Source organism: Dermochelys coriacea, chromosome 2 (genome assembly GCF_009764565.3).
Source record: "Dermochelys coriacea isolate rDerCor1 chromosome 2, rDerCor1.pri.v4, whole genome shotgun sequence".
In the NCBI taxonomy this organism is placed as follows: Eukaryota; Metazoa; Chordata; order Testudines; family Dermochelyidae; genus Dermochelys; species Dermochelys coriacea.
Genome location: NC_050069.1, coordinates 107,096,446 through 107,124,138, shown reverse-complemented (window position 1 = coordinate 107,124,138; position 27,693 = coordinate 107,096,446). Strand labels below are relative to the sequence as shown.

Sequence of the window (27,693 nt, the reverse complement as noted above, 5' to 3'; positions counted from 1 at the left end):
TTTTCTCATTAGGTCCTTCACAAAATAATTCTGGATAATGGGAGAAGTTGAGTGTCTCATTCTTGTTGCTAAGTTTTCATGGTATATACAGTATAGCATTAGAATTGGACACATCTTCAGGAGTGTAATATTAATCTTCCAATTACCTGTCAGCAATATGATTTCACTGAGGTTATGCCTGTGTGGAGTGAATTTAGGTGAGTTGCTCCTTTTCCCTTTATTGAAAAATGTGCAAGGACTGAAATGACAAAGAAGGATAGAACTTGTATGAACTCTAAGCTCAAAGTTAATTATTGAACTGAGATTCAGCATGCAGCCTAGGAGTCACCTGAACAGTTACCTGATAACGTAAGATGAGATCAGGTAGCTATCAAAGAATGAATGCTGCACAGTAATACTAGCTGTTAAGCAGAAGAGCTGGGTTTGGTTTGTTGCCACTAAAATTTAAAAGTGGAAATAAATGCATATGTTAAATGACATTTTCAACCATTTTAGGAAAATTGGTCTTTTTATAGCTAAACAGCCCAAAGCCATCAATGGAATTGACAGTACATATATAAATATTCTACCATACATACTTTTATTCTTGTTGGGCTGCCTGCTGCCCCTGTGGTCAGTCTCCATCGCCCATTTCGCCCACAAGCACTTTCATGCTTCCTTCACTGTGTTCTTATAAATATTGAACACACTTCACCAAACAGGTCTGCGGAGCAGCTATCCTGTCCTCAGTCAGGACTCACTTCTGCTGCAATACCCATAGTAAAATGCCAGCTAGTACTGGTGAGGAAGATGGCTGGTAGACACTTTGTCAATACTGTACATCTAATTAATCTATTGCAACATGGGGGATGAGGAAGGACTCAGAATAATCCAGCTTGCATGTAACTGGCCTATAATGCTTATTTCCATTGTTCTTCCTCTTCTGCAGTTTCCTACTATTCATTATATCCCTGGTTGTATCTTATCTTAAATTGAACTGGGAGCTTTTTTGGCAGGGATTGTCCCTGCTACTTGCTTTATAAATACCTAGTACACAGGGGCCCTGATGGTGATTGAGTGCCATTGTAATAAAAATAGTTTATTATTAATAATAATAATAGAATCACATAAGGCATTCATTTTACTTAGTCTTTTTATGAAAAGCGTTTTGATTCATGTTGGATTGTTGTGTGGATTTCTGCTGCTTAGGCATGGTTTATTGGTTCCAACTGAATTTTGAAAGGTATCAATTAATTCTGGTGAACAAGACAGAAAGAGAAAGTAGATCCTACCATTGGTGATGCTGTTGGGTGGCTTGAGACAGTTTTCTGCATGGCTGTGTGAGCTGGATGACACTATAATGACTGACTTTGTGATCACTTTCTAATGGAAAGTGTGGAAAAACCCTTTTCTAAAGGTGAAATGAAAGCTGTTTAAGATCTCAAATCATTAACAGAAAATATTTAGACAATCTCCTTTACTTAACACAGAACTCAGGGTTCACTTTCATGGCTGCAGTTGTTAATATCACTCACTTCCAAAGCAGTGTCAGAAACGCACTGATTTAGGTGTTAGTGATATCATTAACTGTTGTAAGAAGAACACAGAAACCTGAAGTCATGGGCCAGAACCTCACCTGGTGTGAATCAGCATAGTTCCATTGACTTCAAAGGAGCGACATCAATTTATAGTAGCTGAGGACTGGGCCCTATGTATTGGCAGATTTTTTTTAAAAAAAAATCCCCACTTTTCCATTACAGTTTAAAATATACAGTTTCCTGGCACGTGTGCTCTTTACAGAATACCTGTTATGAAGGACTAAGGCAAATAACATTTGGAGTTAATTCTAGCATTATTACAAAAAAAACCCTACAATATTGTACAGTAATCACACAAACCACTGTAGTATTGCTACACACACCACTGTAGTATTGCTATTGTAAGATGTAATATTTGGGCCTGTAGTCTAGTATAGTGTAGTGCTTTCTTTGTTAAGAAAGTTGCCATCCTATGTGTATGTATAATACTCACAGGGAGTGTGTTTTGTAGTAGCAAGAAAGTGAATTCAGGATGTGATATTTGAAAGTGCTTTAAGGGAGGATTCTTTTGCTGCTACTAGATGTGACTTGGAAAGGAAAATGTGGCTTTGTGACTCACCTTTTTTTTTTTAAGTTGGTATTTTATTTCCATTTGCTGATCTCTCTGTCATGCACAAGATCTCCAAAAGATTGCAGCACCTGTTAAGTTTTTGTTCTACCACTTCCTGGCTGTAGCAGAAATGGTCCCATACAAGTAAGTCTCCGTGGAGTCTAAGGTCTACAAGCCTCCAAATGCTTCTTTGGAGGCATGTCAGAATTATTGGCATTTTCTCTTGATTTTCACTCACTATAAATTCAGGATAAAGGAAATTATTTCCCCTCAAGGGTCATACAGTGGACCGCAGAACTTGAGGGGATGCAGTATTGTTCTTGCTAATAATTGTGATTCATGGCCTTCACAGGATATTGATTTATTCTGCTGAAGTGGGTTGTGACATTACTATGAAAGGAGTTGGAGTAGGGGTGGATTTTCATGTGATTCCTAGGGAAGTTAAAATGTGCTGTTTTTCTCAGTCAGTTTTGTCAGTTTGAAAGAAAAACCTTCAAGCATACAGCTCACATTTGAGTGATAAACCCAATAATACAGTAATATTTGCAATACTTATTTTGGCATTTTTTTTTTCAAATTTGGGTGCCTAAAGTTAAGAACAAAATCCATATTTAGTCACCTAAATAAGTGTCCTGATTTTTTTCAGAGGTGTGGAGCACCCACAATTTCCATGTATGGTCATGAGAACTGCCAGTGCTCATTTCCTGAAAATCGGGACACTTTTCACTTAGGGGCCAGAAGTTATGGGCTTGATGCAAGAATTGCTGGCTGCAATTCTCTGCCTATGTTCTGCGGGAGGTCAGACTGAATGATCATAATAATCCCTTCTGGCCTTAAAATCTATTAATCTGACTTCACTGGCTGGAAGTTTTACACTCTCACCCTCCTTCCACCTTCCTGCACTTAATGTGCATACAGGAAAGTGGGAATTAAATATTTTAGAACCTAATCAGAGAACCTATTAAAGATGATAGAGATTTAATTGAATGGTAGTGTTCTGTGGGCTTTTGACCAGCCCTTTTTGAAAGGGTTTAAGTAAAGGAGGGAGGTGGGGAGCACAGTTCCCCTTCTTCTGCTAAACACAGAAAGAAGGGAGTGCTCCCTTCTGTTGCCGACTTTGGCAGGTCCCCCCGATCCTCCTTGGATGGCGTCATGAGAACTCTTTCTACTGCTTCAATCTCCTTTGACCAGGCCCATTATTGCCAACCCCAAATGTTCAAAAATCATGAGTCAGGTACACCAAAATCTTGAGATTATGTAAAAAGAATAGATTGGGTGTTCTTTTTATTTGCCTTCTGCTCTTTGAGCCTTTAGGGTACACTGGGGGTCACATTTTGAAGCTTTCTCATCAGGGCTTGAACTTTTCCCACGAGGGCTAGAAACTTTCTTTTTCTTTAAGACTGAAGACTTAAATCATCACATATCCACTTTACTCCAGGAACTGGGGCTTTAAGGAAAACAATAATTGTCATGAGACTCATGACATAATCATGAGAGTTGGCAACACTGCTACTGTCCTAACAGGACATTGCAACATGTGATAGCTCACGTACTGCCCTATGCTTATCTAAAGCAAATTGCTTCATTATTCATTTTACAGTAGTGCCCAAATAGTGCAAAGTGCTGCACAATAATAAAGGAATATGCAGTGTCTGCTCCCAAAAGCATACAGTCTAAAAATTAGACACACAAGATGTTGAGGTAATAACTTTTATTGGACCAATTTCTATCAGTGACAGAGACAAGCTTTCGAGCTTACACAGAGCTCTTCCTCTGACCTGTGCTTAGGGTTCTCAGACGTCTGGTTTTCGACCAGAACGCCTGGTCAAAAAAGGACCCTTGGGACTCCGGTCACTGTTAAAAGTCTGGTTGGCTGTGCAGTGGGGCTAAGGCAGGCTCCCTGGCTCTGCGCAGCTTCCGGAAGTGGTGACATGTCCCTGTGGCCCCTAGGCACAGGGGCCAGGGAAGCTCTGTGTGCTGGTCCCACTCCAACCGCCAGCTCTGCAGCCAATGGGAGCTGCGGGGGAGGCACCTGCAGACTGTGCAGAGCCACCTGGCCATGCCTCCGCCTAGGGGATGAACATGCCTTAGCCCAGGGGTCCCGAACATGCGGCCCGTGGACTTATTTGTTGCGACCCACCAAGCTCCGCACCCCCCTTCCCTCCCAGCGCACCGTGTTCCCGCTCCTCTGCCTACCTCCAGGCTCTTCCCTGCTGCCAAACAGCTGTTTGGCAGTGCTTAGTACTTTCCAGGAGGGAGGGGGAGGAGGCAGAGAAGAGGCAGGGATTTGGGGAAGGGATTGGAATAGGGGCAGGGAGGAGGTGGTGTTGGGGTGGGGACTTTGGGGAAGGGGTTGCAATTGGGGCGGGGAGGGCGTGGGAAGAGGCAGGGTGGGGCGGGGCCTCATGGAAGGGATGGAGTGGGGGCAGGGACAGGGGGCAGAGGGGTGGGGTTTTTGTATCTTTTTATGAAAAGGTGTCGGTGATGCGGCCCTCGGGCCAAAGTACTAGTCCTCATGTTGCCCTCGTGGAGATTTGAGTTTGAGATCCCTGCCTTAGCCCCGCTGTGCCACTGCCTAGGACAGCCTGAGGTAAGCGCTGCTCGGCTGGAGCCCACATCCCCTCCTGACCCCAACCCCATGCCTCAGCCCTGAGCCTCCTCATGCACCCAAACTCCCTCCCAGAGCTTGCACCCCAGCCCTGAACCCCCTCCAATATCCCAAACCCCTCATACCGGCCCCACCTTAGAGCCCACACCACCTCCTGCGCCCCAACCCCCTTCTCTGCCCCATCCCCTTACTCCATCCCTGAGCCCGCTCCTGCACTCCAAACCCTTTGGCCACAGCCCGGAGCCCCCTCCTGCACCTCAAACTCCACATCCCCAGCTAGAGCTCTCACCCCCTCCCATTCTCTAACCCCTTGGCCCCAGCCTGCAGCCTCATCCTGCACCCAAAACCCCTCATCCCAACCCCAGAGCCTGCACCGCCACCAGCATCCCTGCCCCAGCCCAGAGCCCCCTTCCGTACACTGAACCCCTCATTTCTGGCCCCACCCCAGAGCCCGCACCCCCAGCTGGAGCCCTCACCCCCTCCTGCACCTCTGTCCTAGCCCAGTGAAAGTGAGTGAGGGTGGAGGAGAGCAAGTGATGGAGGGAGGGGGGCTGGAGTGAGTGGCCCTGGGGCCTCAGGGAAGGGGCAGGGCCAGCCAGGGATGTTCTGGTTTTGTACAGTTAGAAAGTTGGCAACCCTACCTGTGCTGGTACCATTGATGTTAATGGGTGTTTTGTAGTTGACTTTAATGGGACCAGGATTTCACCCGAACACTTGGATATGGACTCTTGCTTCTGTAGGAGGGATTCTGACTTAAGAAGAAGAAAAAATAGTCTGCTTCCAGGCTCAAGAAAGGGACTCTAGAGCAGTGGTTCTCAACCAGGGGTACGTGTGCCGCTGGGGGTATGCAGGAGTCTTCCAGGGGGTACATCAACTTGTATAGATAAGTGGTTCTCAAACTTTTGTACTGGTGACCCCTTTTACACAGCAAGCCTCTGAGTGTGACCCCCCCCCTTATAAATTAAAAACACTTTTTAATATATTTAACACCATTATAAATGCTGGAGGCAAAGTGGGATTTGAGGTGGAGGCTGACAGCTCGTGACCCCCTGAGGGGTTACGACCCCCAGTTTGAGAACCCCTGATATAGATATTTGCCTAGTTTTAAAACCGGCTACATAAAAAGCACTAGTGAAGTCAGTACAAACTAAAATTTCTTACAATGACTTGTTTATACTGCTCTATATACTATAGACTGAAATGTAAGTACAATATTTATATTCCAGTTGATTTATTTTATAATTATATCGTAACAATGAGAAAGTAAGGAGTTTTTCAGTAATAGTGCGCTGTGCCACTTTTATATTTTTATGACTGATTTGTAAGCAGGTAGTTTTTAAGAGAGGTGAGACTTGGGGGTACGCAAGACAAATCAGACATCTGAAAGGGGTACAGTAGTCTGGAAAGGTTGAGAGCCACTGCTCTAGAACTGGTCAATTATTCATTACAGATGATAAATGTAGCCTGCTTTCTTGTCGCGAATTACTCACAAACGAGTCATGATTTTTTAAATGTTCATTATTGGCAGTTCAGACATTGAATGAACAATGAATTTTGATCTATCGCTTGTCCTTGAGCATTATTAAAAAAAAAAAAAGATCAAATACTGGATACAATAATTTGATAAATCATACCACCATTATGCATTGATTATAAATTTATTGATTGTATACCAGTAGTATACAATGAGTTCTAGCAATAACAAGTCACTATAGGAAGATTTAGACTAGGGGAAATAGTCATAGTAAAAACCGATATAGCTAAACCAGTGCAAATCCATGTTTGAATACACGTAGCTCCTCTACAGCTGCTTATCCATTTAACTTTTCCCTGTAAATTTAACAGAGTAAGTTAATATAAACTATATTTAAATTAAAGTAAGTGTGGGATAGTACACCTTTTTTTAGCTAAATCGCTTTAAAATCACACCTTTAATTAAACGTGTGTGTGTGTGTGTGTGTGTGTGTTGGGGGGAGGCGGAATGGACGACAAGGCCACAGCTGCAGCTAGGTAGAGTTCTAGCTAAAAGATTTTAAAGCAATTTGGATGGAAAGTGCTATAAATAGAATAGTAAATGATTATCAGGAATGAATGGGGCCAGATCATCTTAAAACAGCATTAAAAACCAAAGAAACTAATTTTTTAAGAAGTACAGCAGTTCTTGTCTAGACTGCAATATGATAATTCTAACATTGTTTAGCTCCATTCTAGTTTAATGCTATCATGATGATAACTCGTTTGGCTACAGCTGTGTTTAAGAGCCCTTCTAGAAGGGGCTGATGGTTTGGGGTTTTTTGATTTTGTTTAAATAGTAACTTACTCACTGTCTTTGAGCAAATGTGAAGAAAATCTGCCCTGCATCATAGGGCAGTCCTTGAATATATAAGGCTTTCAGCCTTGTCTACAACAAGCTTTTTTTCTGAAAATGTTCCCAACAGTGGTGCAGCTCTAATGGATGTGGGTGCCAGTGTTCTTAACCGTCAAATTGCGTATACTGTGAGGAGCAGATTTAGGGGCTTTCTCGAGCTTTTGTCTGTATTAGCTCTTGCTCCTCTTCTACCATTGGTGGAGCTGCACTAGTAACAGTGGGGCATTTTTCAGAAAAAAGCCTAGCGAAGACACTGCCTAGGCTATGTGGACACTGCAGTTGGGATAGGCATATGCATGCTAGCTCTGATTGAGCAAGCTAGCTAAAAATAACAGTGTGGCCACAGTTGCATGGTTGCTGGCATGGGCAAGCTGTCCAAGTACAATCCTGCCTGGGAGTTCGGGCATGCATTCGGCTGGCTAGCCCATGCTGCTGCCTGTACCATCATGGCCACGCTGCTATTTTTAGCAACCTAGCTTGATCAAAGCTAGCTCAAGTATGGCTACACATGCTGCATTCTCATCTTCCAGTTTCAACGTAGACATATCCTTACACATGCCTGGACCGGATCTCGGTTCCTAGCTGACGTAACATCAATAGCCTCATCCACAAACAATCTGAACTACCACTTGGCCAACAAGGAGATGCACCAAACGTTGCAAATGCACTAATATCCTAAGCGAACAAGGTGAGTACTTCTCTTACAGACCAAATGTAGGTCATGAAGCTACCCCCCTCGAGGCCTTGGCGTTTCCTCCTCTAGAAATTAACATAAGAACAGCCATATTGGGTCAGACCAAAGGTCCATCTAGCCCAGTATCCTGTTTTCCGACAGGTGCTTCAGAGGAAATGAACAGAACAGGTAATCATCAAGTGACACCCTACCTGTTGGCCATTCCCAGCTTCTGGCAAACAGAGGCTAGGGACACAATCCTGCCCGTCCTGGCTAAAAGCCATTGATGGACCTATCCTCCATGAAATTCCTTTTAAAAATAAAATATGAAATGATAGTAAACAGTAAAGTTCCAGGAAGACCCAGCTAGCTTTATCCTTTTGTAGTGTATATAGGTATATCAGGGAAGCTGAATCAGAGAGTTTCTTATTCAAGTTCAACGTAATGAGAAATTAACATGAAACAAATAAATTGATGGTGCTGTCCAATTTTTAAATGGGCTACAGTTAGGAAGCTTTAAGGACATCTGGCTTAATGCTTGTGAAACCAGATGTCATCCTCAGAACTGGCCTGGGAAACCACTTTGTCGTCATGGGCTGTGCAGAGTTCACACAATGATCATCTGAAGGTTCTGTTGAAAAAAAACCTCAATTCAAACTAGTTTGTCAAAGGCAAGAGCAGTTAATAAAACATTTGAGCCTTCCAAATGGTGATCACACTGAGAAAATAGCCACCTCCCAAGCATCAAATAAAGTACATGTGCTTTTATACCCTGCGTCTGACTTAGTTACAGAGCAGAATTCTCTGCTGCTCTTAGATTTAAGGGATTTCCCTTTTATAATGAAGCAGTGTCTGCCATTTTCTTGAACGTTTGACCTGCATTTGGGTTGTTGGAAATGGATTTTTTTTTTTTTTTTAACTTCCACGGGCTTGGTCAAACTGACTGTGCATTTTGCTAGGTGTGAGTTTTGTATGGTGCACATTGAATAGGCACAGCTTGGATCAAAAATGTTATGAATAAAAAAAGTAGATGGCTTTGTAACTAAAGACTAATATAAGGCACAAGGTGGCATGTACAGCCTTTCATTTCTTGACTTTGGACTGTTTTACTGTGCAACCTTTAGGTTTTTCACAATGCAATATTTAAGGGGAAAAAGATAGACTATATAAATTTGGAACTCACTGCTATAGGCTGAAATTCAGGCAAAACAGTTTAGTAATTTATATAAATTTACAGTTTATATAAATGTCATATTTGAAGTTGCAATTACAAGACTATCAATCCTTTTATTTCAACTGATCATACAAGCTGGGGTCTGGAAGTTATTGCATTACTTACAGTTAGGAGCATTACTGCAATGTTATGCCTTCCTTAGAAGTCTCCTGTATCGGCTGCTGTCATAGATGACCAGACTAGATGGAATATTGTTCAGTTTTGGTGAGGCTAGTCTCATTTTTGGATGGAACAATGTTAGACAAATAATACGTCACTACTCAAGAAAAATAATTATAATATTTATTCTGTAAATAAATTGACATTTTTCCCCTATAAGCAGCTCAAGCTACACAGGCAGACAAGAAAATGTGTGAGAGGTGGGGCGGGAGTTGAAAGGGTGGGTTTGTTTTTGTTTTGGCTTGGCCTGGGCATTAAACACTCAAGTGATTTTTCTCTCATGTAGGGGTTTCTGAATGCTGGAATTCGTTTTAGCTAGATGTAAGAAACAAGGGGACATAAGTAATTCAGCCGTCAGTGGTAGGTACTGTCTGAATATTTGAAATTGGCCTAACCTTGAAAGTTCTCTTCAAGCTTTTTATACCGTTGGATAAATTTTTGACCAGGTAGATGTAGTATGTATACTGAGATTATCTGATGATAATCTGTGTCAGTCAGATAAGAGAAGGCATCTATTCAACATGTAGTGTTTACCCTACATGGGAGAATAGGACCATTGTTGAGGCCTCATTGTTTTGACATCCATAGTATATAGGAATAAAATGCCTGACAAAAAACCTATTGTACGTTTTCCATGGGAGGTGCTGCTACTTATTACTAAACTGCAGGGGGGAGAGGGGGCGGTCAGCATTGGTTGAGCCATTGGAGGGCTACCTAAGCCATCTTCAGTTCTCTCTGTTAATCCAATAAGAAATTTCAGGGTACATAATTACCAGAGAGAGAGAGAGAGTAGTTTGTTCTTTTTCTTCCACTCTGTGGAAGAGGTGATGTTTGAGCCCTGAAAAAAAAGTTTGTGTTCTGTAGAGGGGGAATATATGATATTCCAGACATCTTATTCCTATAAATTGAAGAACGTATCCAAAGGGGTATCATCCAGTCATACCCACCCTGTGCTCCCATTAAAGCTCATAACCTAATCAAAGATGGGTTGTGTCAGTACTTGAATGGGAGACCTCCAATGGATAGCATTAGGGCTGCATAAAATGATTGTGTTTGACTGAGTAGCTGCTACTCACCTCTTAGAATCAGAGTTGATCCAGTGCCCCAATACAGCACCAGGAGGGACTGTGCTAAAAACATAGTTTTCCAGATGAGATGTGAAACTGTATTGGGGAGGGGAGGGGAATTCAACAAAGGTTATGGAACCCAGGAGAGCCACTAGGAAAATTTACTGCTCCCTTCCTCTACCAAGGAGAGAGAGGATAAATAACTCGGACTGAGGAGAGTGGGGAAGTAACATCTTAAAAATCCTGGATGGGGGTGGTTCCATTTTTGTCCTACTTATGCAGGTACATTCGGCTGTGTGCTTCTCCCCTTCTGGTACAGGGGAGCAGAGTACCCGTTCAAATGAGGGGAGACTTGTTTTTCAGTGTAGTGGTAATACTGAAAGAATTAATAAATCCAATCTTACCTCAGTTTGATAGCTCACAAACAGGTAGAGAGAGTTCTTCATATTGTAAATATTCATTTAGATTTCTGATTACAAAAATCAACCTAACTCTGGCTGTTCAGGAAGGGAATGGAGAACTGGTGACAAGTTTAAAAATCATTAAACGTGTTGCCAGTTCACATTCAACCCAGGTCAATAGTGAATGAAAATTGCCATTAGAGCTTGTGGGGAAATTATATTTTTAGCCTGTAATTTTTTTTATGAAAATGAACATTTTCCCTTTTTTCTAAAATATTTTCTTTGATTTTTTCAGGTTTTTGCCAAAATAAATAAATTTTTAAAAATGAAAAAAGTTTAGTTTGTCTGAAAACCTTAACACCTTTGATGAAAGCAGAATATTTTTCATGGAAAATTCCTTTATATAAAAAATCTGTTCTCTGTTGAAGAAATATTGTGATGGAAATTTGTTGTCCAGCTGTAGTAATCATATGATAGCTAAAAGAAAAGGAGTACCCGTGGCACCTTAGAGACTAACAAATTTATTAGAGCATAAGCTTTCGTGAGCTACATCTCACTTCATGTTAACTAGCTAGGAGAAATAAATTGGTAGTCCTATTCCAGTTCATAGTGGGAAAAGATCCATCACAATGGGCACTAGCTGGGACTCTCTCAAGCAGTCTCAGCAAGGAGGCGGTGGGCACGGATTAGCATTCACGTCACACTCCCTGTCAGTACGTGGCCCGGGCTGGGGAAGTTAATGATCCAACTAGTGGACCAAATTCAGCGATGAATCCTGGTCACGTGCCATCTGAGGCACGTTGCATATAGACTGAGAAGCAGCACAGAGGCCAAGGAAGCTTATTTGCATCAAACTTTCTCTAAAAATCATTCACCGTTGCTGTAGCACTAGCTCAGTACAGTGCTAGCAACAGTAGGGAATGCTAATGCAAGTACTTGACCAGCAGCTGCCATGTTTTTACCAGTCACACACTTTAAGCAGATGACACTGTTGCTAAAACAGCAAGCCACCTGCACTGGCACTCCCTCCATTACTTAGCCCTAGTAGGGTGGAACCGGTGACATCAATGATGGGAGATATTTAAATAGAGTTTGGTATAGATGCAGCTGGCTGAATGGACATAGAGACTGGTCCATCTATGTTAAGGTTGAGTAATGCTGGCGGGCAGTGTGGGAGGCAACATTATTTATTACTACTGTAATAATTATGTTTAAGTAATGATAGGTTTCAGAGTAGCAGCCGTGTTAGTCTGTATTCGCAAAAAGAAAAGGAGTACTTGTGGCACCTTAGAGGCTAACAAATTTATTTGAGCATAAGCTTTCGTGAGCTACAGCTCACTTCATCGGATGCATCCGATGAAGTGATCTGTAGCTCACGAAAGCTTATGCTCAAATAAATTTGTTAGCCTCTAAGGTGCCACAAGTACTCCTTTTCTTTTTGTATTTAAGTAGAGTTCAAATTGTGCTATATAGAGCAGATCAGGGAATGGTTGGGGTTTTTCCCCCTGCAGAACATTTTAGTAACTTTTTTTAAAAAAACTATTGAAAAAATAGTTTATTATTATTAATAGTTTATTGAAAAAAACTGAAAAAATATTTTTGTTTTTGAAGAAAAGTCTGAAAAACGTATTTGAAGCAGCCTTGGAAATGTTCGTTTTGACTTTAAAAAAGCTATTTAAAAGTTTTGAATAAAAATTTCAAACAGCTCTAGTGCTAGACACTTCAAATAGAAGACAAAATTCCTCCCCGGAAGAGTTTACAATCTAAACAGATAAAAAAAAAAAAAAAGATGAGATTGGAGGGGGAAGGAGTATAACGTTACTCACAAAATGATTGAGGCAGGTGATTGACATGGGTCATGTTAGTTTCAGTGTTCTGTTACATGTGTGGAAATGGGAAAGGAGTCAACAGAAGAACAAAAGCAGGAGGGAAGAAAAAACAGTTGGCCAGGAGAGTGCAGCTGGGCAACTGAGGGGATGTACCCACAGAGTAGAGGGGGACCAGTAATCAATGGCAATACAATGCATGAAAGGAAAACTATCCAGACATATTCAACCACAAAACTAAAAACGTTTATCCCTCCCATTCTTTGGCATTCTCATCAATTTCTCTCTCTATATACATACATTATATATACACACACACACACGTTTTACAAATTCTTGTCTTTTGTACTATTGCCCCAGTTCCAGAAATAAATGGCACTACACAGGTGTGAGGGTTTCCAAGTTAGTTAAGTGGTTATAATGTCAGAAGGCGGGGAAGGCTCCTTTCTGTTGTTCCCCATGTGAGGAAGGGAGAAGGTTGGGTGTAGTGGGACCTCAATGGTTTCCTCTGGGCTGGGGAGAAAGAATCAAGGGAGCTAGAAGACCTTGACTTACACCTGTAACATTGGCTATAGATGATGATGGCTGCTTTAGGAGAGACTCCTGTGGGTCTGGGGATTTCCATAGTTTGTCACCGATAAACTCTTCTTTGCATTTCAATTGGCCTATGCTATGGAGGAAATTAAATAAAGTATTTAATTCTTTAGGATTAATAATCTGTTATCTTTCAAAAACACTAAACTCCTAGACATTAATTTATTGATTAGAAAAAGCAAACAGGAATGGGTATAAGAGTTACTTTCTGAAGCTCTTTTCATTATGGAACAAATACAATTTCCATCAACTTCTCTGCAGGGTGAAGGGTTTTGTTTTCTGTTTTCAACGACTTTGCATAACAGCTGTGTGCATACTTGTGTGTGTGTGTGTGTGTGTGTGTGTGTGTGTGTATAAACCCTTTCTCATTAAGGAGAGAAAGTGTCATGTACAAAGTATTAAATCTGACATTTCTTAAAATGATGAAAGTAGAATGGGGGGGGGGAACACTGCAAAAAGCAAAATCTATTTCCAGCCACCTCAGTGTAGAAACAGCAACATTATATAGCACAGCAGGCTGCTTCTAGTCTGATCAGCTGGAGAGGCTGTCAATTGCCCATAAACCTGGAGAGAGGCTCAGTGTACTAAGAAGGACGTTGTGACCATGACTAAATGTTATTCCAACATTAATACCTGCAGTGGCTTAAATCAAAAGTGGGAGAGTGTGCCACCTCTGCATAAGAAAGTGTTACCATCATAACAAATGAAGGTGGGGATGATGATGCTTTTTTCTATAGAAGAGCATATATGCATATAATCACGAAAAATAAAGTTGAAGCATAAAAAAACCGTAAGGTGCAAGAGGCTGGGGTTTTTAGAATTGCAAGTAATTCCACACTTACAGCCTTGTTATGTAATCAGTGGAATATAAAAAAGGCTAATACATGGGAAACCCTGTGTAGCACCTGTGTAGTACCATTTATTTCTGGAACGGGGGCAGTAGTACAAATGACAAGAATTTGTACTCTGTGTGTGTGTGTGTGTGTGTGTGTGTGTGTGTGTGTGTGTGTGTGTGTAGAGAGAGAGAGAGAAGATGATGAGAATCCCCTCCAATTCTTTGGCAGACACTTTTAGTTTCGTGGTTGAATATGTTTTTAGGCTGCTCACAAACAGAAATAAACATACATACCAGTTCTAAAATGGTGACCGTTCTTTCTAGCTACCTCACAGGGATATTGTGAGGATTCGTTCATTAATGTCTATAAAGTGCAAGGTGTTCTTACAGCTGGAGCACGAAGGAACGGCTGTAAAGTAGTTTGTTTAATAAACATTTCCATTCTAAAGGGCCATTTTTCAATTGCTGATAACTTTGTCAAATGTTCACCCTTCAGACTGAATTTTTGTTTTTAAAATGCTTTGCAGGTTACCTTTAAATTGTGAATGAACATTCTTGGGGTGGCCCAATTCAGCAGTACATCAGCCCAGCTTCTGTGCTGGGCATGTGTAATCAGGCCCGTAAGGTACACCAGGGTGCCACCTTGTGGTGTTCTTTGTCACATCTGTTAAGAGTTCTTACGATGTTTGTCTTTTCTTTGTTTAAATGTGATCTACCACAGATACTGATATTTGACCTCACTTCTGCACAGAAAATATGCAAAAATCCATTTCCCCTCTCACTTCTCCCTCCTATTAAGAAAATGCAGCAATACAGAAAGTGATCAAGCATTGAGAGCAGACAGTAAATTAGATGTCAAATCTTAATGAGATATGGCAATAATAAAGGGTGATGCAAGTTTGAATGGCATCCAGAGGTGGCATGCAAAAGTGCAAAGATACATTAGTCGCTCTCCATACAACTCTCCAACAATCCATGCCACGAATATTATACTCGAGTTTAAGGGATTTCAGAAAAGAGCTATGGAAATGATTGGGGCAAAGGAGAATGCAACATGGAATTTCCTGTGGGGAAAAAAGAGGAGTTAGGCTTTGTCTGTAATGGGCTTTTGCAGTGACTGCAGCCATCACTGTAACCACACCTTTGCAATCTCTGATGTGGACAGAGAAGGTCTGCGGCGCTTACCACAATTTCGCACAGGAGTTGTTTGCATTTGTGCAAAAATGTCGTTTTGCCTATCCACGCCAGGGGCTTGCACTATGTTGGTAATTGACCAGAAATGACAGTAATCTGGCAAACTCTCAGTCTAGAGAAGGCTTTTATCTGTAGCTTGGCTAAGTGCCAAGTAAGTAGCATGGGAGGGGAGGAGGAAACATTATTCTAATATTTTAAGAGTGCAAATGCTAAGGAGGGAAAGCAATTATTTAACTCAATCAAAGGAGGAGTAGATGATTATAAACATATCCCCCTACTCCAAAAGTAAGGGGTAAATGAGGGGAAACTTTCTGATGGGAAGAAGTGTTCTGTTGAATATTCTCCCAAAGCAAGCTGTGAAAGCTTCATCACTTGTGATGCTTTAACACTACACTGTACTAAATGATGTGAGCCAAATTCAGCCTTGGCTCAACTGGGAGCAACTCATTTGAAGTCAATGGAGTTGCAATCACTTACACACTCTAAACCTAATCTATCCCCAGTCACTTTGGTATTTAGGTATTTACAAAATTAGGAATGCAATCATTTGTACAATGATCAAAAATCCTGGGTGGATTCTCAGAGGGAGAGTAGGTGGCTTAGTAAGTCTAGATATGAATCATTACATCTAAAGTACAGTACTTATGAGCAGAACAAAGACTGTTTACATTACTCGTTTCAAAGTAGTAGCTGTGTTAGTCTGTTTACATTATTGTTTGGTTTAGATTTTGCAGGGAAACTACTGAGGATGAGTTCAAGGTGAAACAATAGAGTAGCTGTGCTTTTTAAAAAAGTACAATATTGGAGGGCATAAAACAAATTTGCATGGTGTTTTCCTACAAAGAGTCTAAATAAGGAAGCACATCACAAATACACCCCCTTTCTTCCTTCAAGTAAAATGTAGTGCAAGTGATTTAAACTAATTAATGCCGAAGTAATGGCAGGAGCAGGGTGAGAGGGTAGAGTTCATATGAAAGGGTAAGAGGTAGAGAATCTGAGATGGTAAACTACAAAATTTGACCACTGTATATTTATTATATAGTTTATTTATTGCATCCATATTTAAAAATAGAGAAGGTTCAAAGGGTTCATATCAGCTGGAATCAACATATAGTGTAACCTTTTTGTGTTCCTATTTTAATCTTCATAGGTTTTTTACTTGTTTTGTTTTTGTCCTTAAGTAATACACAGTTGTTATTTTGTAAAGTTTCAGTCTCAGGTTTTCTCCAGAGGGAAAAGATTGTTAAAAGCATTATGTATTAAATGGTTTGTAATTCACAAGCAAATTAAAGTATACAATAAATTTGGTGGCCTGAGTTGATGTGGATTATTTAGATAAAAATGCAAAATTAATGCAAAACTGTGCTACACTAATGACCTGCCCAAGACTGATAGATGCAGTGTGTTATGTTAATTTGGTACAATAACATTAGCAGGGCTCCATAAATGCAAATTTCAATATCTGACAAGATTGCAAAAATGGGTAATAAGCCTAGAAAGAAAACGTAACACAAGATGCATCTGTATATTTTTAGTATTTTGTTGATGTACTAGTTGCACGGGTGTGGGGTGGGGGGGAGAGGAGTCTGTTGTCAATGTTATTGTTAGTTACTGAGGCAAAATCATTTTATTTTGGTAAATAGGCAGTGACCTCTGCAGAACATGAATCTGTACAGAAATAACTGCTTTTTGTAAATATTTCCAAATGAATTTTCTCATTTGAATTTATTTCTATACTAATTAGGTGGCCTTGTATAAGGCCTGGTCTGCACTTAAACACATACCCTAAGTGTGATAGCTATACAAGCCAGACCCCCCAGGGTGGATACAGCTATGCTGATGGAAGGATTCCTCCATTGATGTAGCTACTGTGGCTGGGTGTTCCTACACTGATGGAAAAGCCCCTTCAGTTGGTGCAGGTTGTGCTCTTCTATGATGTTATGCTAGCATAGCTACAGCAAACTAGCAATGCAAGTATGGTCTTCATAGTGTAGACCAGGGGTTCTCAAACTGGGAGTCGGGACCCCTCAGGGGATCGCGAGGTCATTATATGGGGGGTTGTGAGCTGTCAACCTCCACCCCAAACCCCGCTTTCCTCCAGCATTTATAATGGTGTTTAAATATATTAAAAAGTGTGTTTAATTTATTGGGGTGGGGGTCACACTCAGAGGCTTGCGATGTGAAGGGGTCACCAGTAAAAAAAAGTTTGAGTCCCACTGGTGTAGATGTACCCTGAATTGAGCTACAGTACAGGCATCCTCTAATTTACGATGTTCGAGTTACAACGAACGGCACTTATGACGCTTCTCCATTAACACGCTGATTTGACTTACTACTATAGGTTTCGAGTTTACGACACTCAGTCCCGCAATGGAGTAGATTGCAGTTCTGAGTTACAATGTTCCGATTTACGATGCAATTGTAAGGAACCAATTGTGTCATAAGTCCAAGGACTCCCTGTACACTTATTCAAACTAAATTGATTAAAGAAGCTGAAGAATGCGATTTAATGTTACGTAAATTGGGAAACACTAGACCTAGGTTTAGAAGAATAATTGTTCCCCTTAGCCTGGTCTAAACCAGGAGCTCTCAGCCTTTTTTCTTTCTGAGCACCCTACATGCTATAAAAACTCCATGGCCCACCTGTGCTACAACAGCTGTTTTTCTGCATATAAAAGCCAGGGCTGGTGTTAGGGGGTAGCAAGCAAGGGCAACTGCTGGGGCCCCACACCACAGAGGGTCCAGTGAAGCTCAGTTGCTCAGGCTTTGGCTTCAGCCCTGGACGGCAGGGCTCGGGGCCCTGGGTGGCAGGGCTTCAGGCCCCGCAGGGTTGTGGGGCTCCGAGGCAATGCTAAAACCAGAAAACTCCCTAAATCTTCTTTAGGATATCTGAGAAATCTGTTTCATTGTTTATATACTCTATTTTTGTTTTAAATGTAAATCAATCTATCAAATAAAATTAACTATTTTTAGCAAATCATTGGTTACAATGGTCTCTCTCAGGGTCCTATCATGAATATATCCATCAAACCAATTTTAGTGCTTTGGGGCCAGACTTAATCTCAGATGTATAATATTCATTATAATATATCTTAAAATGTCTGCTTATTGTGCAACTGCAGTTGCAGATCTTTTCTAGATACACAATGATTTTGGACTATTAGTTAGGGAAGGCTATGGAATTAAGGATAAATACATTTTAAAATCATTTGTGTGTGGGGATGGTGGTGTTTACTATTTAAATTGTAATCCTTTCTTGTCTACAAATACGGCTTTGGAAAAGGCAGAGTAAGATGATAGATTATAGATATAGTGAGTTGATTACCCCCAGAGCAACAGTCTAGTTATGTGCTTTGCATAACATCCTGTCTCCTGATCTACTTCCTTCACTCTCTATCTATCATGTAAATTACACACATCCTCTTATGTGTTTTATCGTACTAGTCATTACATCCACAGTATTCTATATCCCTATCTAGTGTGTGCTTCTCTCTTGAAAAGATGATTTAGTATATTTTACTTATTAATGAATTAATAGAATTTGTGACAGAACAAATTGAGTGGGTTATGGATGAGTGAAATATACATGTTTTGGCTAATTTAGTGGAATATGTGAACATTCTGTTATCTGATATTAATGTGAGGCACAAACTGAGCTTTACTGGCATTTTTAACAGATTTACAGTATTCTGAAAGGAAAGCATTTTAGCAGGATGCTAAATTTAAAACAGTGCACATTTATTTTCAGGTGTCTTTATAATTGCAACATCTTTTAGATTAGAAAAATAAAAATCATTCGTTAACCTTAACATCTACATTCCATCAATTCATGCAAAATCCAATATTTCATACATATTAAAGAAATGTTCAGTTACACAATTGAAATATATATTGATTACCATTATTTGTATTATGGTAGCATAGAGGATATGTCTAGATTTTAATGTAAACCCAAGGTTCAAACTGAGGCTCAAGCCTAATCCCTCTTCTGTCTACACAAATCACGCTAACCTGGGGCTTGGTCCCAGAACCCCCCAGAGTAGAAGATCTGAGCTTGAGTCAAGCTGGGACCCAGAGTTCAAACCCTGTTGCTTTGCAGCTTAGACGCAACCACACTGGACTTGTGCTCTGGGAGTCTGCCAAAAGTATCCCAAAATCCCATGGATGGACTTTCTTTGTTCTTTGAACAGGCAAGTTTGGTAGACAGTCCAGTTCTGCCACACTGCATCACAAACAAAGGGCTAGAGCCGTCACATTTTGGGAGAGTGCTAGGAAGTCTGGGATTTGGGTGGTTGGACTCAAGCCATAATATAGTGTAGATGCTGGAGCCCCCAGTTAATACCCTGGGGTTCAACAATTCCTAACCTGGGGTTACAAATGAGTTTAGACACTCAAACCCTAGGTTAACAAACCCAGGGTCTGCTAACTTGAGTTCTACAGATCTGGGCTTTACATTGGAGTATAGACCTATTCCTAGAGGCTGGGGCCCCATTGTGCTAGGCACTGTACAAACATATTTTGTACATGCGTATAGGGCAGATGGCTTGTCTCCCTAGCTTAGGAAAGAGTAATACCATGCCCAAAGCCTTTCCTTCAGGACCCAGTTTATCCTTCAAACACACTAAAACTGTTCAACGTAAGTTGTACACATGAATCTGGTCTTTTCCCCAACCAAAGATCTTTGCATCAGTCCAGAGTTCTTTCCCCTTTTGTGTCTCTTCGCTGTCTCGCTCCAGGGCCTGCCACTGGAGCCAGCCTCCCTCTTCCAACTGAGTCACTTGCAGACTTCTCTAATCACTTTATTAGTCTCAGCAGGGAGCTAGCTGAGCAGTCACTGGTGAGTCTGGGCCAATCTCCCCTTAAAGGACCAGCCACCCTTTGACTCTGATTTTGAAAAACAAACAACAAAATACCCTTTTTATATTGTGCTTTTAAAAATCAGTACCAACTTTACAGAACCTTCTCCACAGCACAACGATTAGCCCATACCTCATCTAATTTTTTCTTCCCTGTGGTCTTACCTTCAAGGAATAAGAGAAGGGTAAAAACTGGTGTTTCCAAGATTGTCTTCTTACATTTTTGAACTCTTCTTTAATTGCCTTAGGGAAGATGTTAGTATATTTTTAAGCGTTAACAATGTTACTTAAAAGGAAATTAGATGTCACACAAAATTTTGAAATGTTTAAAAAAAGTGTCAGCCCTAAACTCAGGTCAGCTATATGAAAGGTCAGGTTGCATACTCATGGATTCAAAAGGCCAAAATTGTGATAAGTGTCAACACTGTTCTCGTCAAGTTGGTTATTACAGTGGGGCAACAGCTCTGCTATAGATAAACTTGAGCATTCATTTTAAAGTAACAGACTTGAACTTTTTGTACAACAATAATTTAAAAGCAATCAAATTCTTTTATTAGTTTGTAATTACATTTATAACAGTTTCACCAGTAAGAAATGTGGAATTCTGAACTTTGGAGGAATGGAAATCTCTCTCTGTTCTATGTTACTCTTCAAGTAGAAGGGCTTTTGAACAGTCTGGGAGTAAGTGCCCTTTTGAAGTGAAGCCTTTAATAGGAGCTCCTTAAGTCAAGCAGACACTCTGGCAGTGTGACTTTTACAGGTACTTCAGTCTGAGACCTTGGTACATTTAAAGACTGACTACATTCTGACGGCCAGCATTCTGTCCTACACTACAGCTATAGCTGAACTGGGGCATCCACTTACAACTCAGTTGTGCTCCAACCTTGTTATAGCATGGTTTGGGTTTGCTTGCATAGGTAAAGTTGTGATTTGTTATAACCACATTAAAGGAACGTGCTATCTAGTTATAACACAGCTTGGGTCCATCTATGCAGGCAAACCTGTTAAAACAAGGTTGTGGGGCACAATTTTAATGTAACTAAGGTGTCCCAGTGTGCTTATAAATGTGTTGACAGGATCTACATGATTTGTAGGCCAGTAGCTAGAATATAAGTAAAGGAAGCGGCTCTCCAAGAGCTGCCCAGCTTCAGATACTTTCCTAACTCTGACCCCAACATTAGATAGCCGGGGCAGAAAAAAGGAGGCAAGGAAGCTCTTGCCATGGCCAAGAGGCCCCTCCCGTGCCTGCTCCACTCCTGAGACATTTTTGTAGTTGAGCTTGTTGCTGGTGAGCAGTGGTGAAACTGGCCTTTCATCCCCAACTGGGTGATCCTACAGCAGGGGTGGGCAAACTATGGCCTGGGGGCTGCATCTGGCCCTCCAGATACTTTAATCTGGCCTTCAAGCTCTTGCCGGGGAGTGGGGTCCAGGGCTTGCCCCGCTCTGGCACTCCAGGCGGGGATTGGGTCAGGAGCTTTCCCCATTCCACACGGCTCCTGGAAGCAGCGCATGTCCCCCCACCGGCTCCTATGCATAGGGGCAGCCAGGGAGCTCCGCACACTACCCTTGCCCCAAGTGCTGCCCCCTGTAGCTTTCATTGCCCAGGAACTGCGGACAGGGCAGTGTGCAGAGCTGCCTGGCTGTGCCTCCATGTAGGAGCAGGAGGGAGGACACGCCACTGCTTCTGGGAGCTGCTTGAGGTAAGCGCTGCCCGGAGCTTGCACTGTTGAGCTCCTCCCGTGCCCCAACCCTCTTCCCCAGCCCTGATCCCCCTCCCACCCTCTGAACCGCTTGGTCCCAGCCCAGAGCACCCTCCTGCACCCCAATCCCTCATCCCCAGCCCCACCCAGAGCCTGCACCCCCAGCCGGAGCCCTGCCCCTCCCCCTCGCACCCTAACCCCCTGCCTCAGTCCAGAGCCCCCTCCCACATCCTGAACTCATTTCTGGCCCTAACCCAGAGCCCGCACCCCCAGCCGGAGCCCTCACCCCCTCCTGGACCCCAACCCCCAATTTAATGAGCATTCATGGCCCACCATACAATTTCCATACCCAGATGTGGCCCTCATGCCAAAAAGTTTGCCCATCCCGGTCCTACAGCAACCCCTGCTGCATCTAGCTGTTGAAGGTAGTCAAATATCTCCTAATGCCACCTGTTCTCTTCAGTACCAGAATTGCCAATGGAGCTCTTCACTTGATGCTTATTGGTTCCAGTTAACGATTAAACATCGCTGCCCCCCAGTGTGCCGGGGGTCCTGGCTGCCGCTCTGCACGCACCCGGGGTTTCATCTGTTGGCCCCATGCCTGGGGCTCTGCTACTCCTCCTTCCAGGGCTCTGCTGCCCCCCCTGGATGCGCGGGGCCGGCAGCTGGTACCCCGGGCAAGGTGTGTTTGGGGTGGGGGGGAAGGGCAGTAGAGCCCCATGTAAAACATGGGGGGCTGCAGCATCCCCGCATCCCTAGTTTCCCATTAAACATTTAACTGATTGAATTTCAATAGGTTAAACTGTTACATTTTTTACCCACTATTTACATCCCTAATTGGCAACCCTAGCTGCACTAGAGAGAGATCCGAGTTCAGATATGGATCTCAAACTCTCAAAGTCGGGGGGCGTTTGGCTCTGGATATTTGGTTCATCTCTCATGCTGATACTAGCCTAATATGCATAGAACATGGATTTTTTGTGTGTGTTTTTATTAAAGCTACTTGTCTGAAGTTAGATGCCAGTCTAAAGGTTAAAGTACAAGACTGGATCTAAGAAATGTGGATTCTATAAATAACTCTGCCACTAACTGGAGGTGGGGCTTTGGTCAGGTCATTGGACCCTAGGTGGATCAGTTTCCCCATCTGTGAAATGAGAATGAGTACAGAAATCTGCTACTTTTGAGTTACCTACATATTGAGCTAGTGTTCTCTCTGATCTGCCTGTTGAATCTCCAATTTTTTGCTTTACCTACCTGCACATTCTTTCCCATTGACATCAGTGGGAGACACATGCATTGTTACTTCAGAGGTCCACTGGGTTTATCTGAAGGGAAATGTTTGTCCATAATCTCTCATAATGCTAATATTTTATGTACATTGGACATATTTGTGTTCCACTCGAATACTGGCATTTTTGAATTCCTGTTGTTTTCACTTTTCAAATTTATTTCTTTTAATAATTTCATAAGAATGCAATTATTCAGATGTTACTGTGCTATTTAGTTAAATATATTCTGTCTAGGTGGTATTAAGATTCCTATAGTAGCCGATTTATAGAAAACCAGATCACAGAATTCTCCTCGCTCTTCTCTACTAGATTAGAGACCAATCCAGCTCCCAGCTAAGTCAAAGGAAAGACTCTTACTGACTGCCGTGAGAGCTGGATCAGGTCTATATGGCCTGACCCTGCAAACAATCTTTATCATAAGCTTCAGTGGGATTATTTACCTTAGATAAGTACTACATCTGGGTAGTAAGTGTTTGCAAGATCAGGCCCCTGGTCACCAAAGAAGACCAAAATTAGTGTCCTTATTGTCTGTGAAGTTATCTTGTTCAGTTCTGCTCATTTTTATCTATTGGAAAATATAAGCCTGTCTTTTAAACAGTCAACCACTGACTCAGTGTGACTGTGCAAGTCATTTGTTCATGTGATGCCTTGGATTACTTAGTTATGAAAAGAAGTAAAAGTCTTCGTAAAGAAAGATTCTTACCAAAGACACTAATATTTCTGAGTGCTGTCCCTGTAGATATGAAACACTGCTTCTGCTCTCCATTTTTAGGTGCTTACATCATGTCGGGCCTTCTTGTTGACATCCCGCATTCCCACCAAGGTAAGTTTGTTTTATTTCAGTACTTGTGTTGCAATCATATTCATGCATTGCAGTGATGTAAACTTGCTGGTGACAGTGCTTATTCATCTGAAAAGAGATCTGAGGATTGGAGTAGTAATGTTTTGTGTAAAGTTGTTGTAATGCTTTTTCAATAATGGCCGCCTTAAATGGTTTTGTCAGCACATAGATGAAACGTTATAGGAGAACCTAGACTTTTAAAAATGTGCATGGGTGAAGAACTGCATTACAAATAACTTGAAGTGTAATGGCACAGTCCATAAGACTCCTAATGGGATCTAGGTGAGTTAGTGCCCAAAGAAGTTGATGGCATTACTCTATGGGTATTGCCTACACTGTTGGTGGGTGAGATTGCAATTAGGGGAGACATACCTGCTCTAGGTTTAATCTAGCTGGTGTGGCTAAAAAATATAAGTGAAAATGTGGCAGCATGGGCTATCCACACAAGTACTTGCTTGTAAAAGCCCACACTGAAGTCTGTATCACTTCCTCTTCACTGTATTTTAGCTACACTTGCTAGATTTAAACTAACGGGTAGGTATGCCTATCCACGCTGCAATCATACCTCTGATTGCAGTATAGACATATTCTAAATTGTAGTCTCTCTGATCTCAAAAGGGATTATATTTCAAGCTCCAAATTAGAAATGATGGGGAGTGTTCTGAATCCTACTGTTCTCGGTGGAATAATCTCTGTTGTTTTCCGTGTGGGCCATAGTTTGCTCTGAGAGGCATTTTGCCAACCTACCTTATAAAGACCATGAAATACTTATTTCAGTCCCATGACAATTTGGAATGATTGTCATGCCAGAGGAACAATACATTTCTGTGTGGAGCAGGATGATTTTGAATCAGGTGATGATCTCTCCTCCCACCCAGAGTCCATTTAACGTGCTTTTGGCAGATGTTCATGTTCTGCTTAGTTGTGCACGTATGCACAGAAAGATTAACAAATGATGATCATTGGTGCTGGAAAGTGTTCCCCTCCCTCATATCCAGGTTGAAAACATTTACTGAAGGCTAAGACTCATTTTTGGTGTCCCCAGTGTTTATGGAAAAAAATGAAGGCTGCACATTTTCATATGTCAAATGGAAATGGTGTCATTTAATGTTCTGAGAATGGAAATGGCAGAAAAAATCAATGGAAATAGCCACAGTATTAATTTAGCACTGGAAACACTTTTAAAAATGTCTTTTTATTTCATTTCATAATATCTTGTGAGGTTTATTGTGCTGTATTTTCTTCTTTTAAATCAAAGCCTAAAATCTGTATTCTAGGCTAATGAAAGTCATGGCATCAGTGATAACTGAAATGGATGAATAGTTTTCAAAAGAAACCCGATTTTCCCAAACACAATTTCTTTTGGAATTTGGATCCCTTCTGTTTCAACAGCCAGTATGCTTGAAGAAAACATCTTTCTTTACTAGTATAGGCGTGCATGATAGTTGACTTCCTAAAACCTAGAAAGTTTTAAAAGCTGCACAGGATATTAATGTTACTGATTTGAGCTCAATGACTCCCCTTGATGTCATCTAGCGAAGGAGCATTGATAGACATGAGAACATATGACATTTTCCTGGGATTCTATTATAACCTGTGATTATTTAATACAATAACAATGAGCAAGTGGTAGAATAATTTAGTTGTCCTGAAAAGTGCATTGTGGACTGGAGGATGATGTGATTGATTTGTATTTTCAGTTTTGTTAAGTTTATTGCTATATTTTTTTTTCTTTTATTTATGGCTGATCAAGTATTTTCTTCCCTCCACTCCCCAAATCATGCAAGAGACTTTATTTTTGCTATATGAAGACTTCTTTCCCTTATGCAGACATTCTGAAAGAGGAACTGAAAGGTTACAAACACTCACCACCTTGGTTCCTTCAAGGAACTTCAGTGAAATCTAGTATGCCCTGAGAACTTCAGTTTTGAGGTTGCTGTATTACTTTTGTATGGAATTCCAAGCAATAACTCATCTTGAACAGCTCACTAAATTAACATTGAAATTTTATTCCATACACCTGAAGATAATTAAAGAGATTAAGATTGGTTAAATGTGACATTTGCCTAACACAAAAAAATGTCAAGTTATGGACTCCTCTTCGCAGTACTCTAATCTCTGCACAGTGCACTTCCACACAGAGTGACAGACTCCACACAGTCACAAGGAACTGTCTTTTCCCTCTAATAGAGAAGGAAACACACCACATACACACTTCGTATCACAAAGTTAGCAACATTACCAAATATTGAATGTTGACATAAATGCACAGATTAAGTATCTGGTATATATGTTTGAGGGGTCAAGATTCCAAATGTACATTTGGTACTAGTTTGCAGTGAGTTTTTAGCTATGTGGAAAGTTTGAAAGTGAACAAACCCAGATGGCTGTTAGCTAGTGGTATCCTAAAAAGGAGAAACACTCAGAATAGTGTTTATCCTTTATAGGATACTGCTAGTAACAGAATAACTCTTAACTATTTTTAAATTAACATGGATACTTGACAATCCTGAGAAAATTTGACTCAAAAATTATTTGTTATACATTTTGGAAAGATTTATTGTATTACACGTGTGTGCGCGCGCGCGCGCGCACACACACACACAACATTGAATCCCTTCTTGAAATGGAAAAAAAAAAGAACCCAATCTTAATTATAGAGGTGTTGCCACACCTAGCTATTGCACACTGATATTCCAAAAGGGTTCTTTGCAGGACCAGCTTTTTGAGTCTGTTGCTTCGTATAGATTTTTGTTTTGTTTTGAAGAGGTGTTTTAGGTTAGTGTGAATATACAGAGTTGTCACATATCACCACATACTTGTTGTACTGGGGCCATCAGAGATGGCTGGATAAATAATGTGCAAAGTGGGAACAATTTAGATGATGGAAAGTAGCTCCTAAAAGATCCATAATGGTCTGTTAGGTAAATAGATGTACACTATGTTTCTGACTGTGAAATGTGTTAAATATACTCTTAAAATGTTCCGAGGTTCTAGGGACCTGGGTGACTTGGTATTGGACAAGCAATGGGATATGGAGACTTTCACTGATTTGAATATAGCGTATGTCACTAGTGATCAAAAGCTGCCATCTGATGACTGGCTGACCTACGTGAATGTAGAGGAAGTTACAGAACATAGGTGTCCACATCACAAAAACTGATATTAGCTGGCAGTCTCGGATAAGAAGTAACTGAATGGGCATGAAAATGAATGAATTTCTTACAAGGCGGTCTCTCCATGCCAAAATGAGATACTTTGGTGTGAGCAATGAGGAAATGCTTGCACTGCCACTCTCTGGGCTGCATCTGTTCTGTGGCTAAATAAAGGACCTTTTCATTCCTTGTTGAGGGGCACCTTTCATGAACAGTAAGTGTAGTTTTCCAGGCTGCTTCATGCTCTGATGCTGCTGTACATTTTGTTTCCTAGTTTGGTGCATTTTCTTGTGTCCCTCTCTTCAGCTAAATGATTGGAAAGAAAGTTCACCCTTTTGTGAAAAAACGTTTTTAAACCTCCCCCCCCCCCCAAAAAAAAAGAAAGAAAAGAAAAATAAGTATCACTAAACTAAATACAAACTTTTTTTTGGTTATTGCTCATTTCTTTGGAGGACAGAAGTGATGAGTTATAATTAGAAACTTTCATTGGATTTTAGCCTTTAACTCTAAAATCCTCAGTGAGAGCAGAATGGCTTTAAACTGTGCTGCCCATCTACTCACTGGTGAAAACTAGTAGTCTGTGAGGAAGATTATTCTAGATAAAGAGTCTTACATAGTATTATAGGCCTGTGTAGGTATTATTTCCATAAAATAAATTGTCACATTTATGAAGAGTGCTTTTATAAATAGCTTCTAAAGGATTAATTAATGATTAATAAATGGTTAACCAGTTAGAGTACAATAGGTCAAGAAGTTGCTTATAAAC

At 41.1% G+C, this 27,693-nt stretch overlaps 1 protein-coding gene across 7 annotated transcripts in view; it reads left to right on the top strand.

The window, feature by feature from the left end:
• Positions 1–27,693, top strand: part of CARMIL1 (capping protein regulator and myosin 1 linker 1) — a 251,772-nt gene that overhangs the window by 81,008 nt on the left and 143,071 nt on the right. For all 7 annotated transcript variants that reach the window (XM_038392027.2, XM_038392029.2, XM_038392028.2 and 4 more), the window contains exon 3: positions 23,704–23,754. In XM_038392027.2, the coding sequence (XP_038247955.1) occupies positions 23,704–23,754 (51 nt within the window). The remainder of the gene's footprint in view (positions 1–23,703; positions 23,755–27,693) is intronic.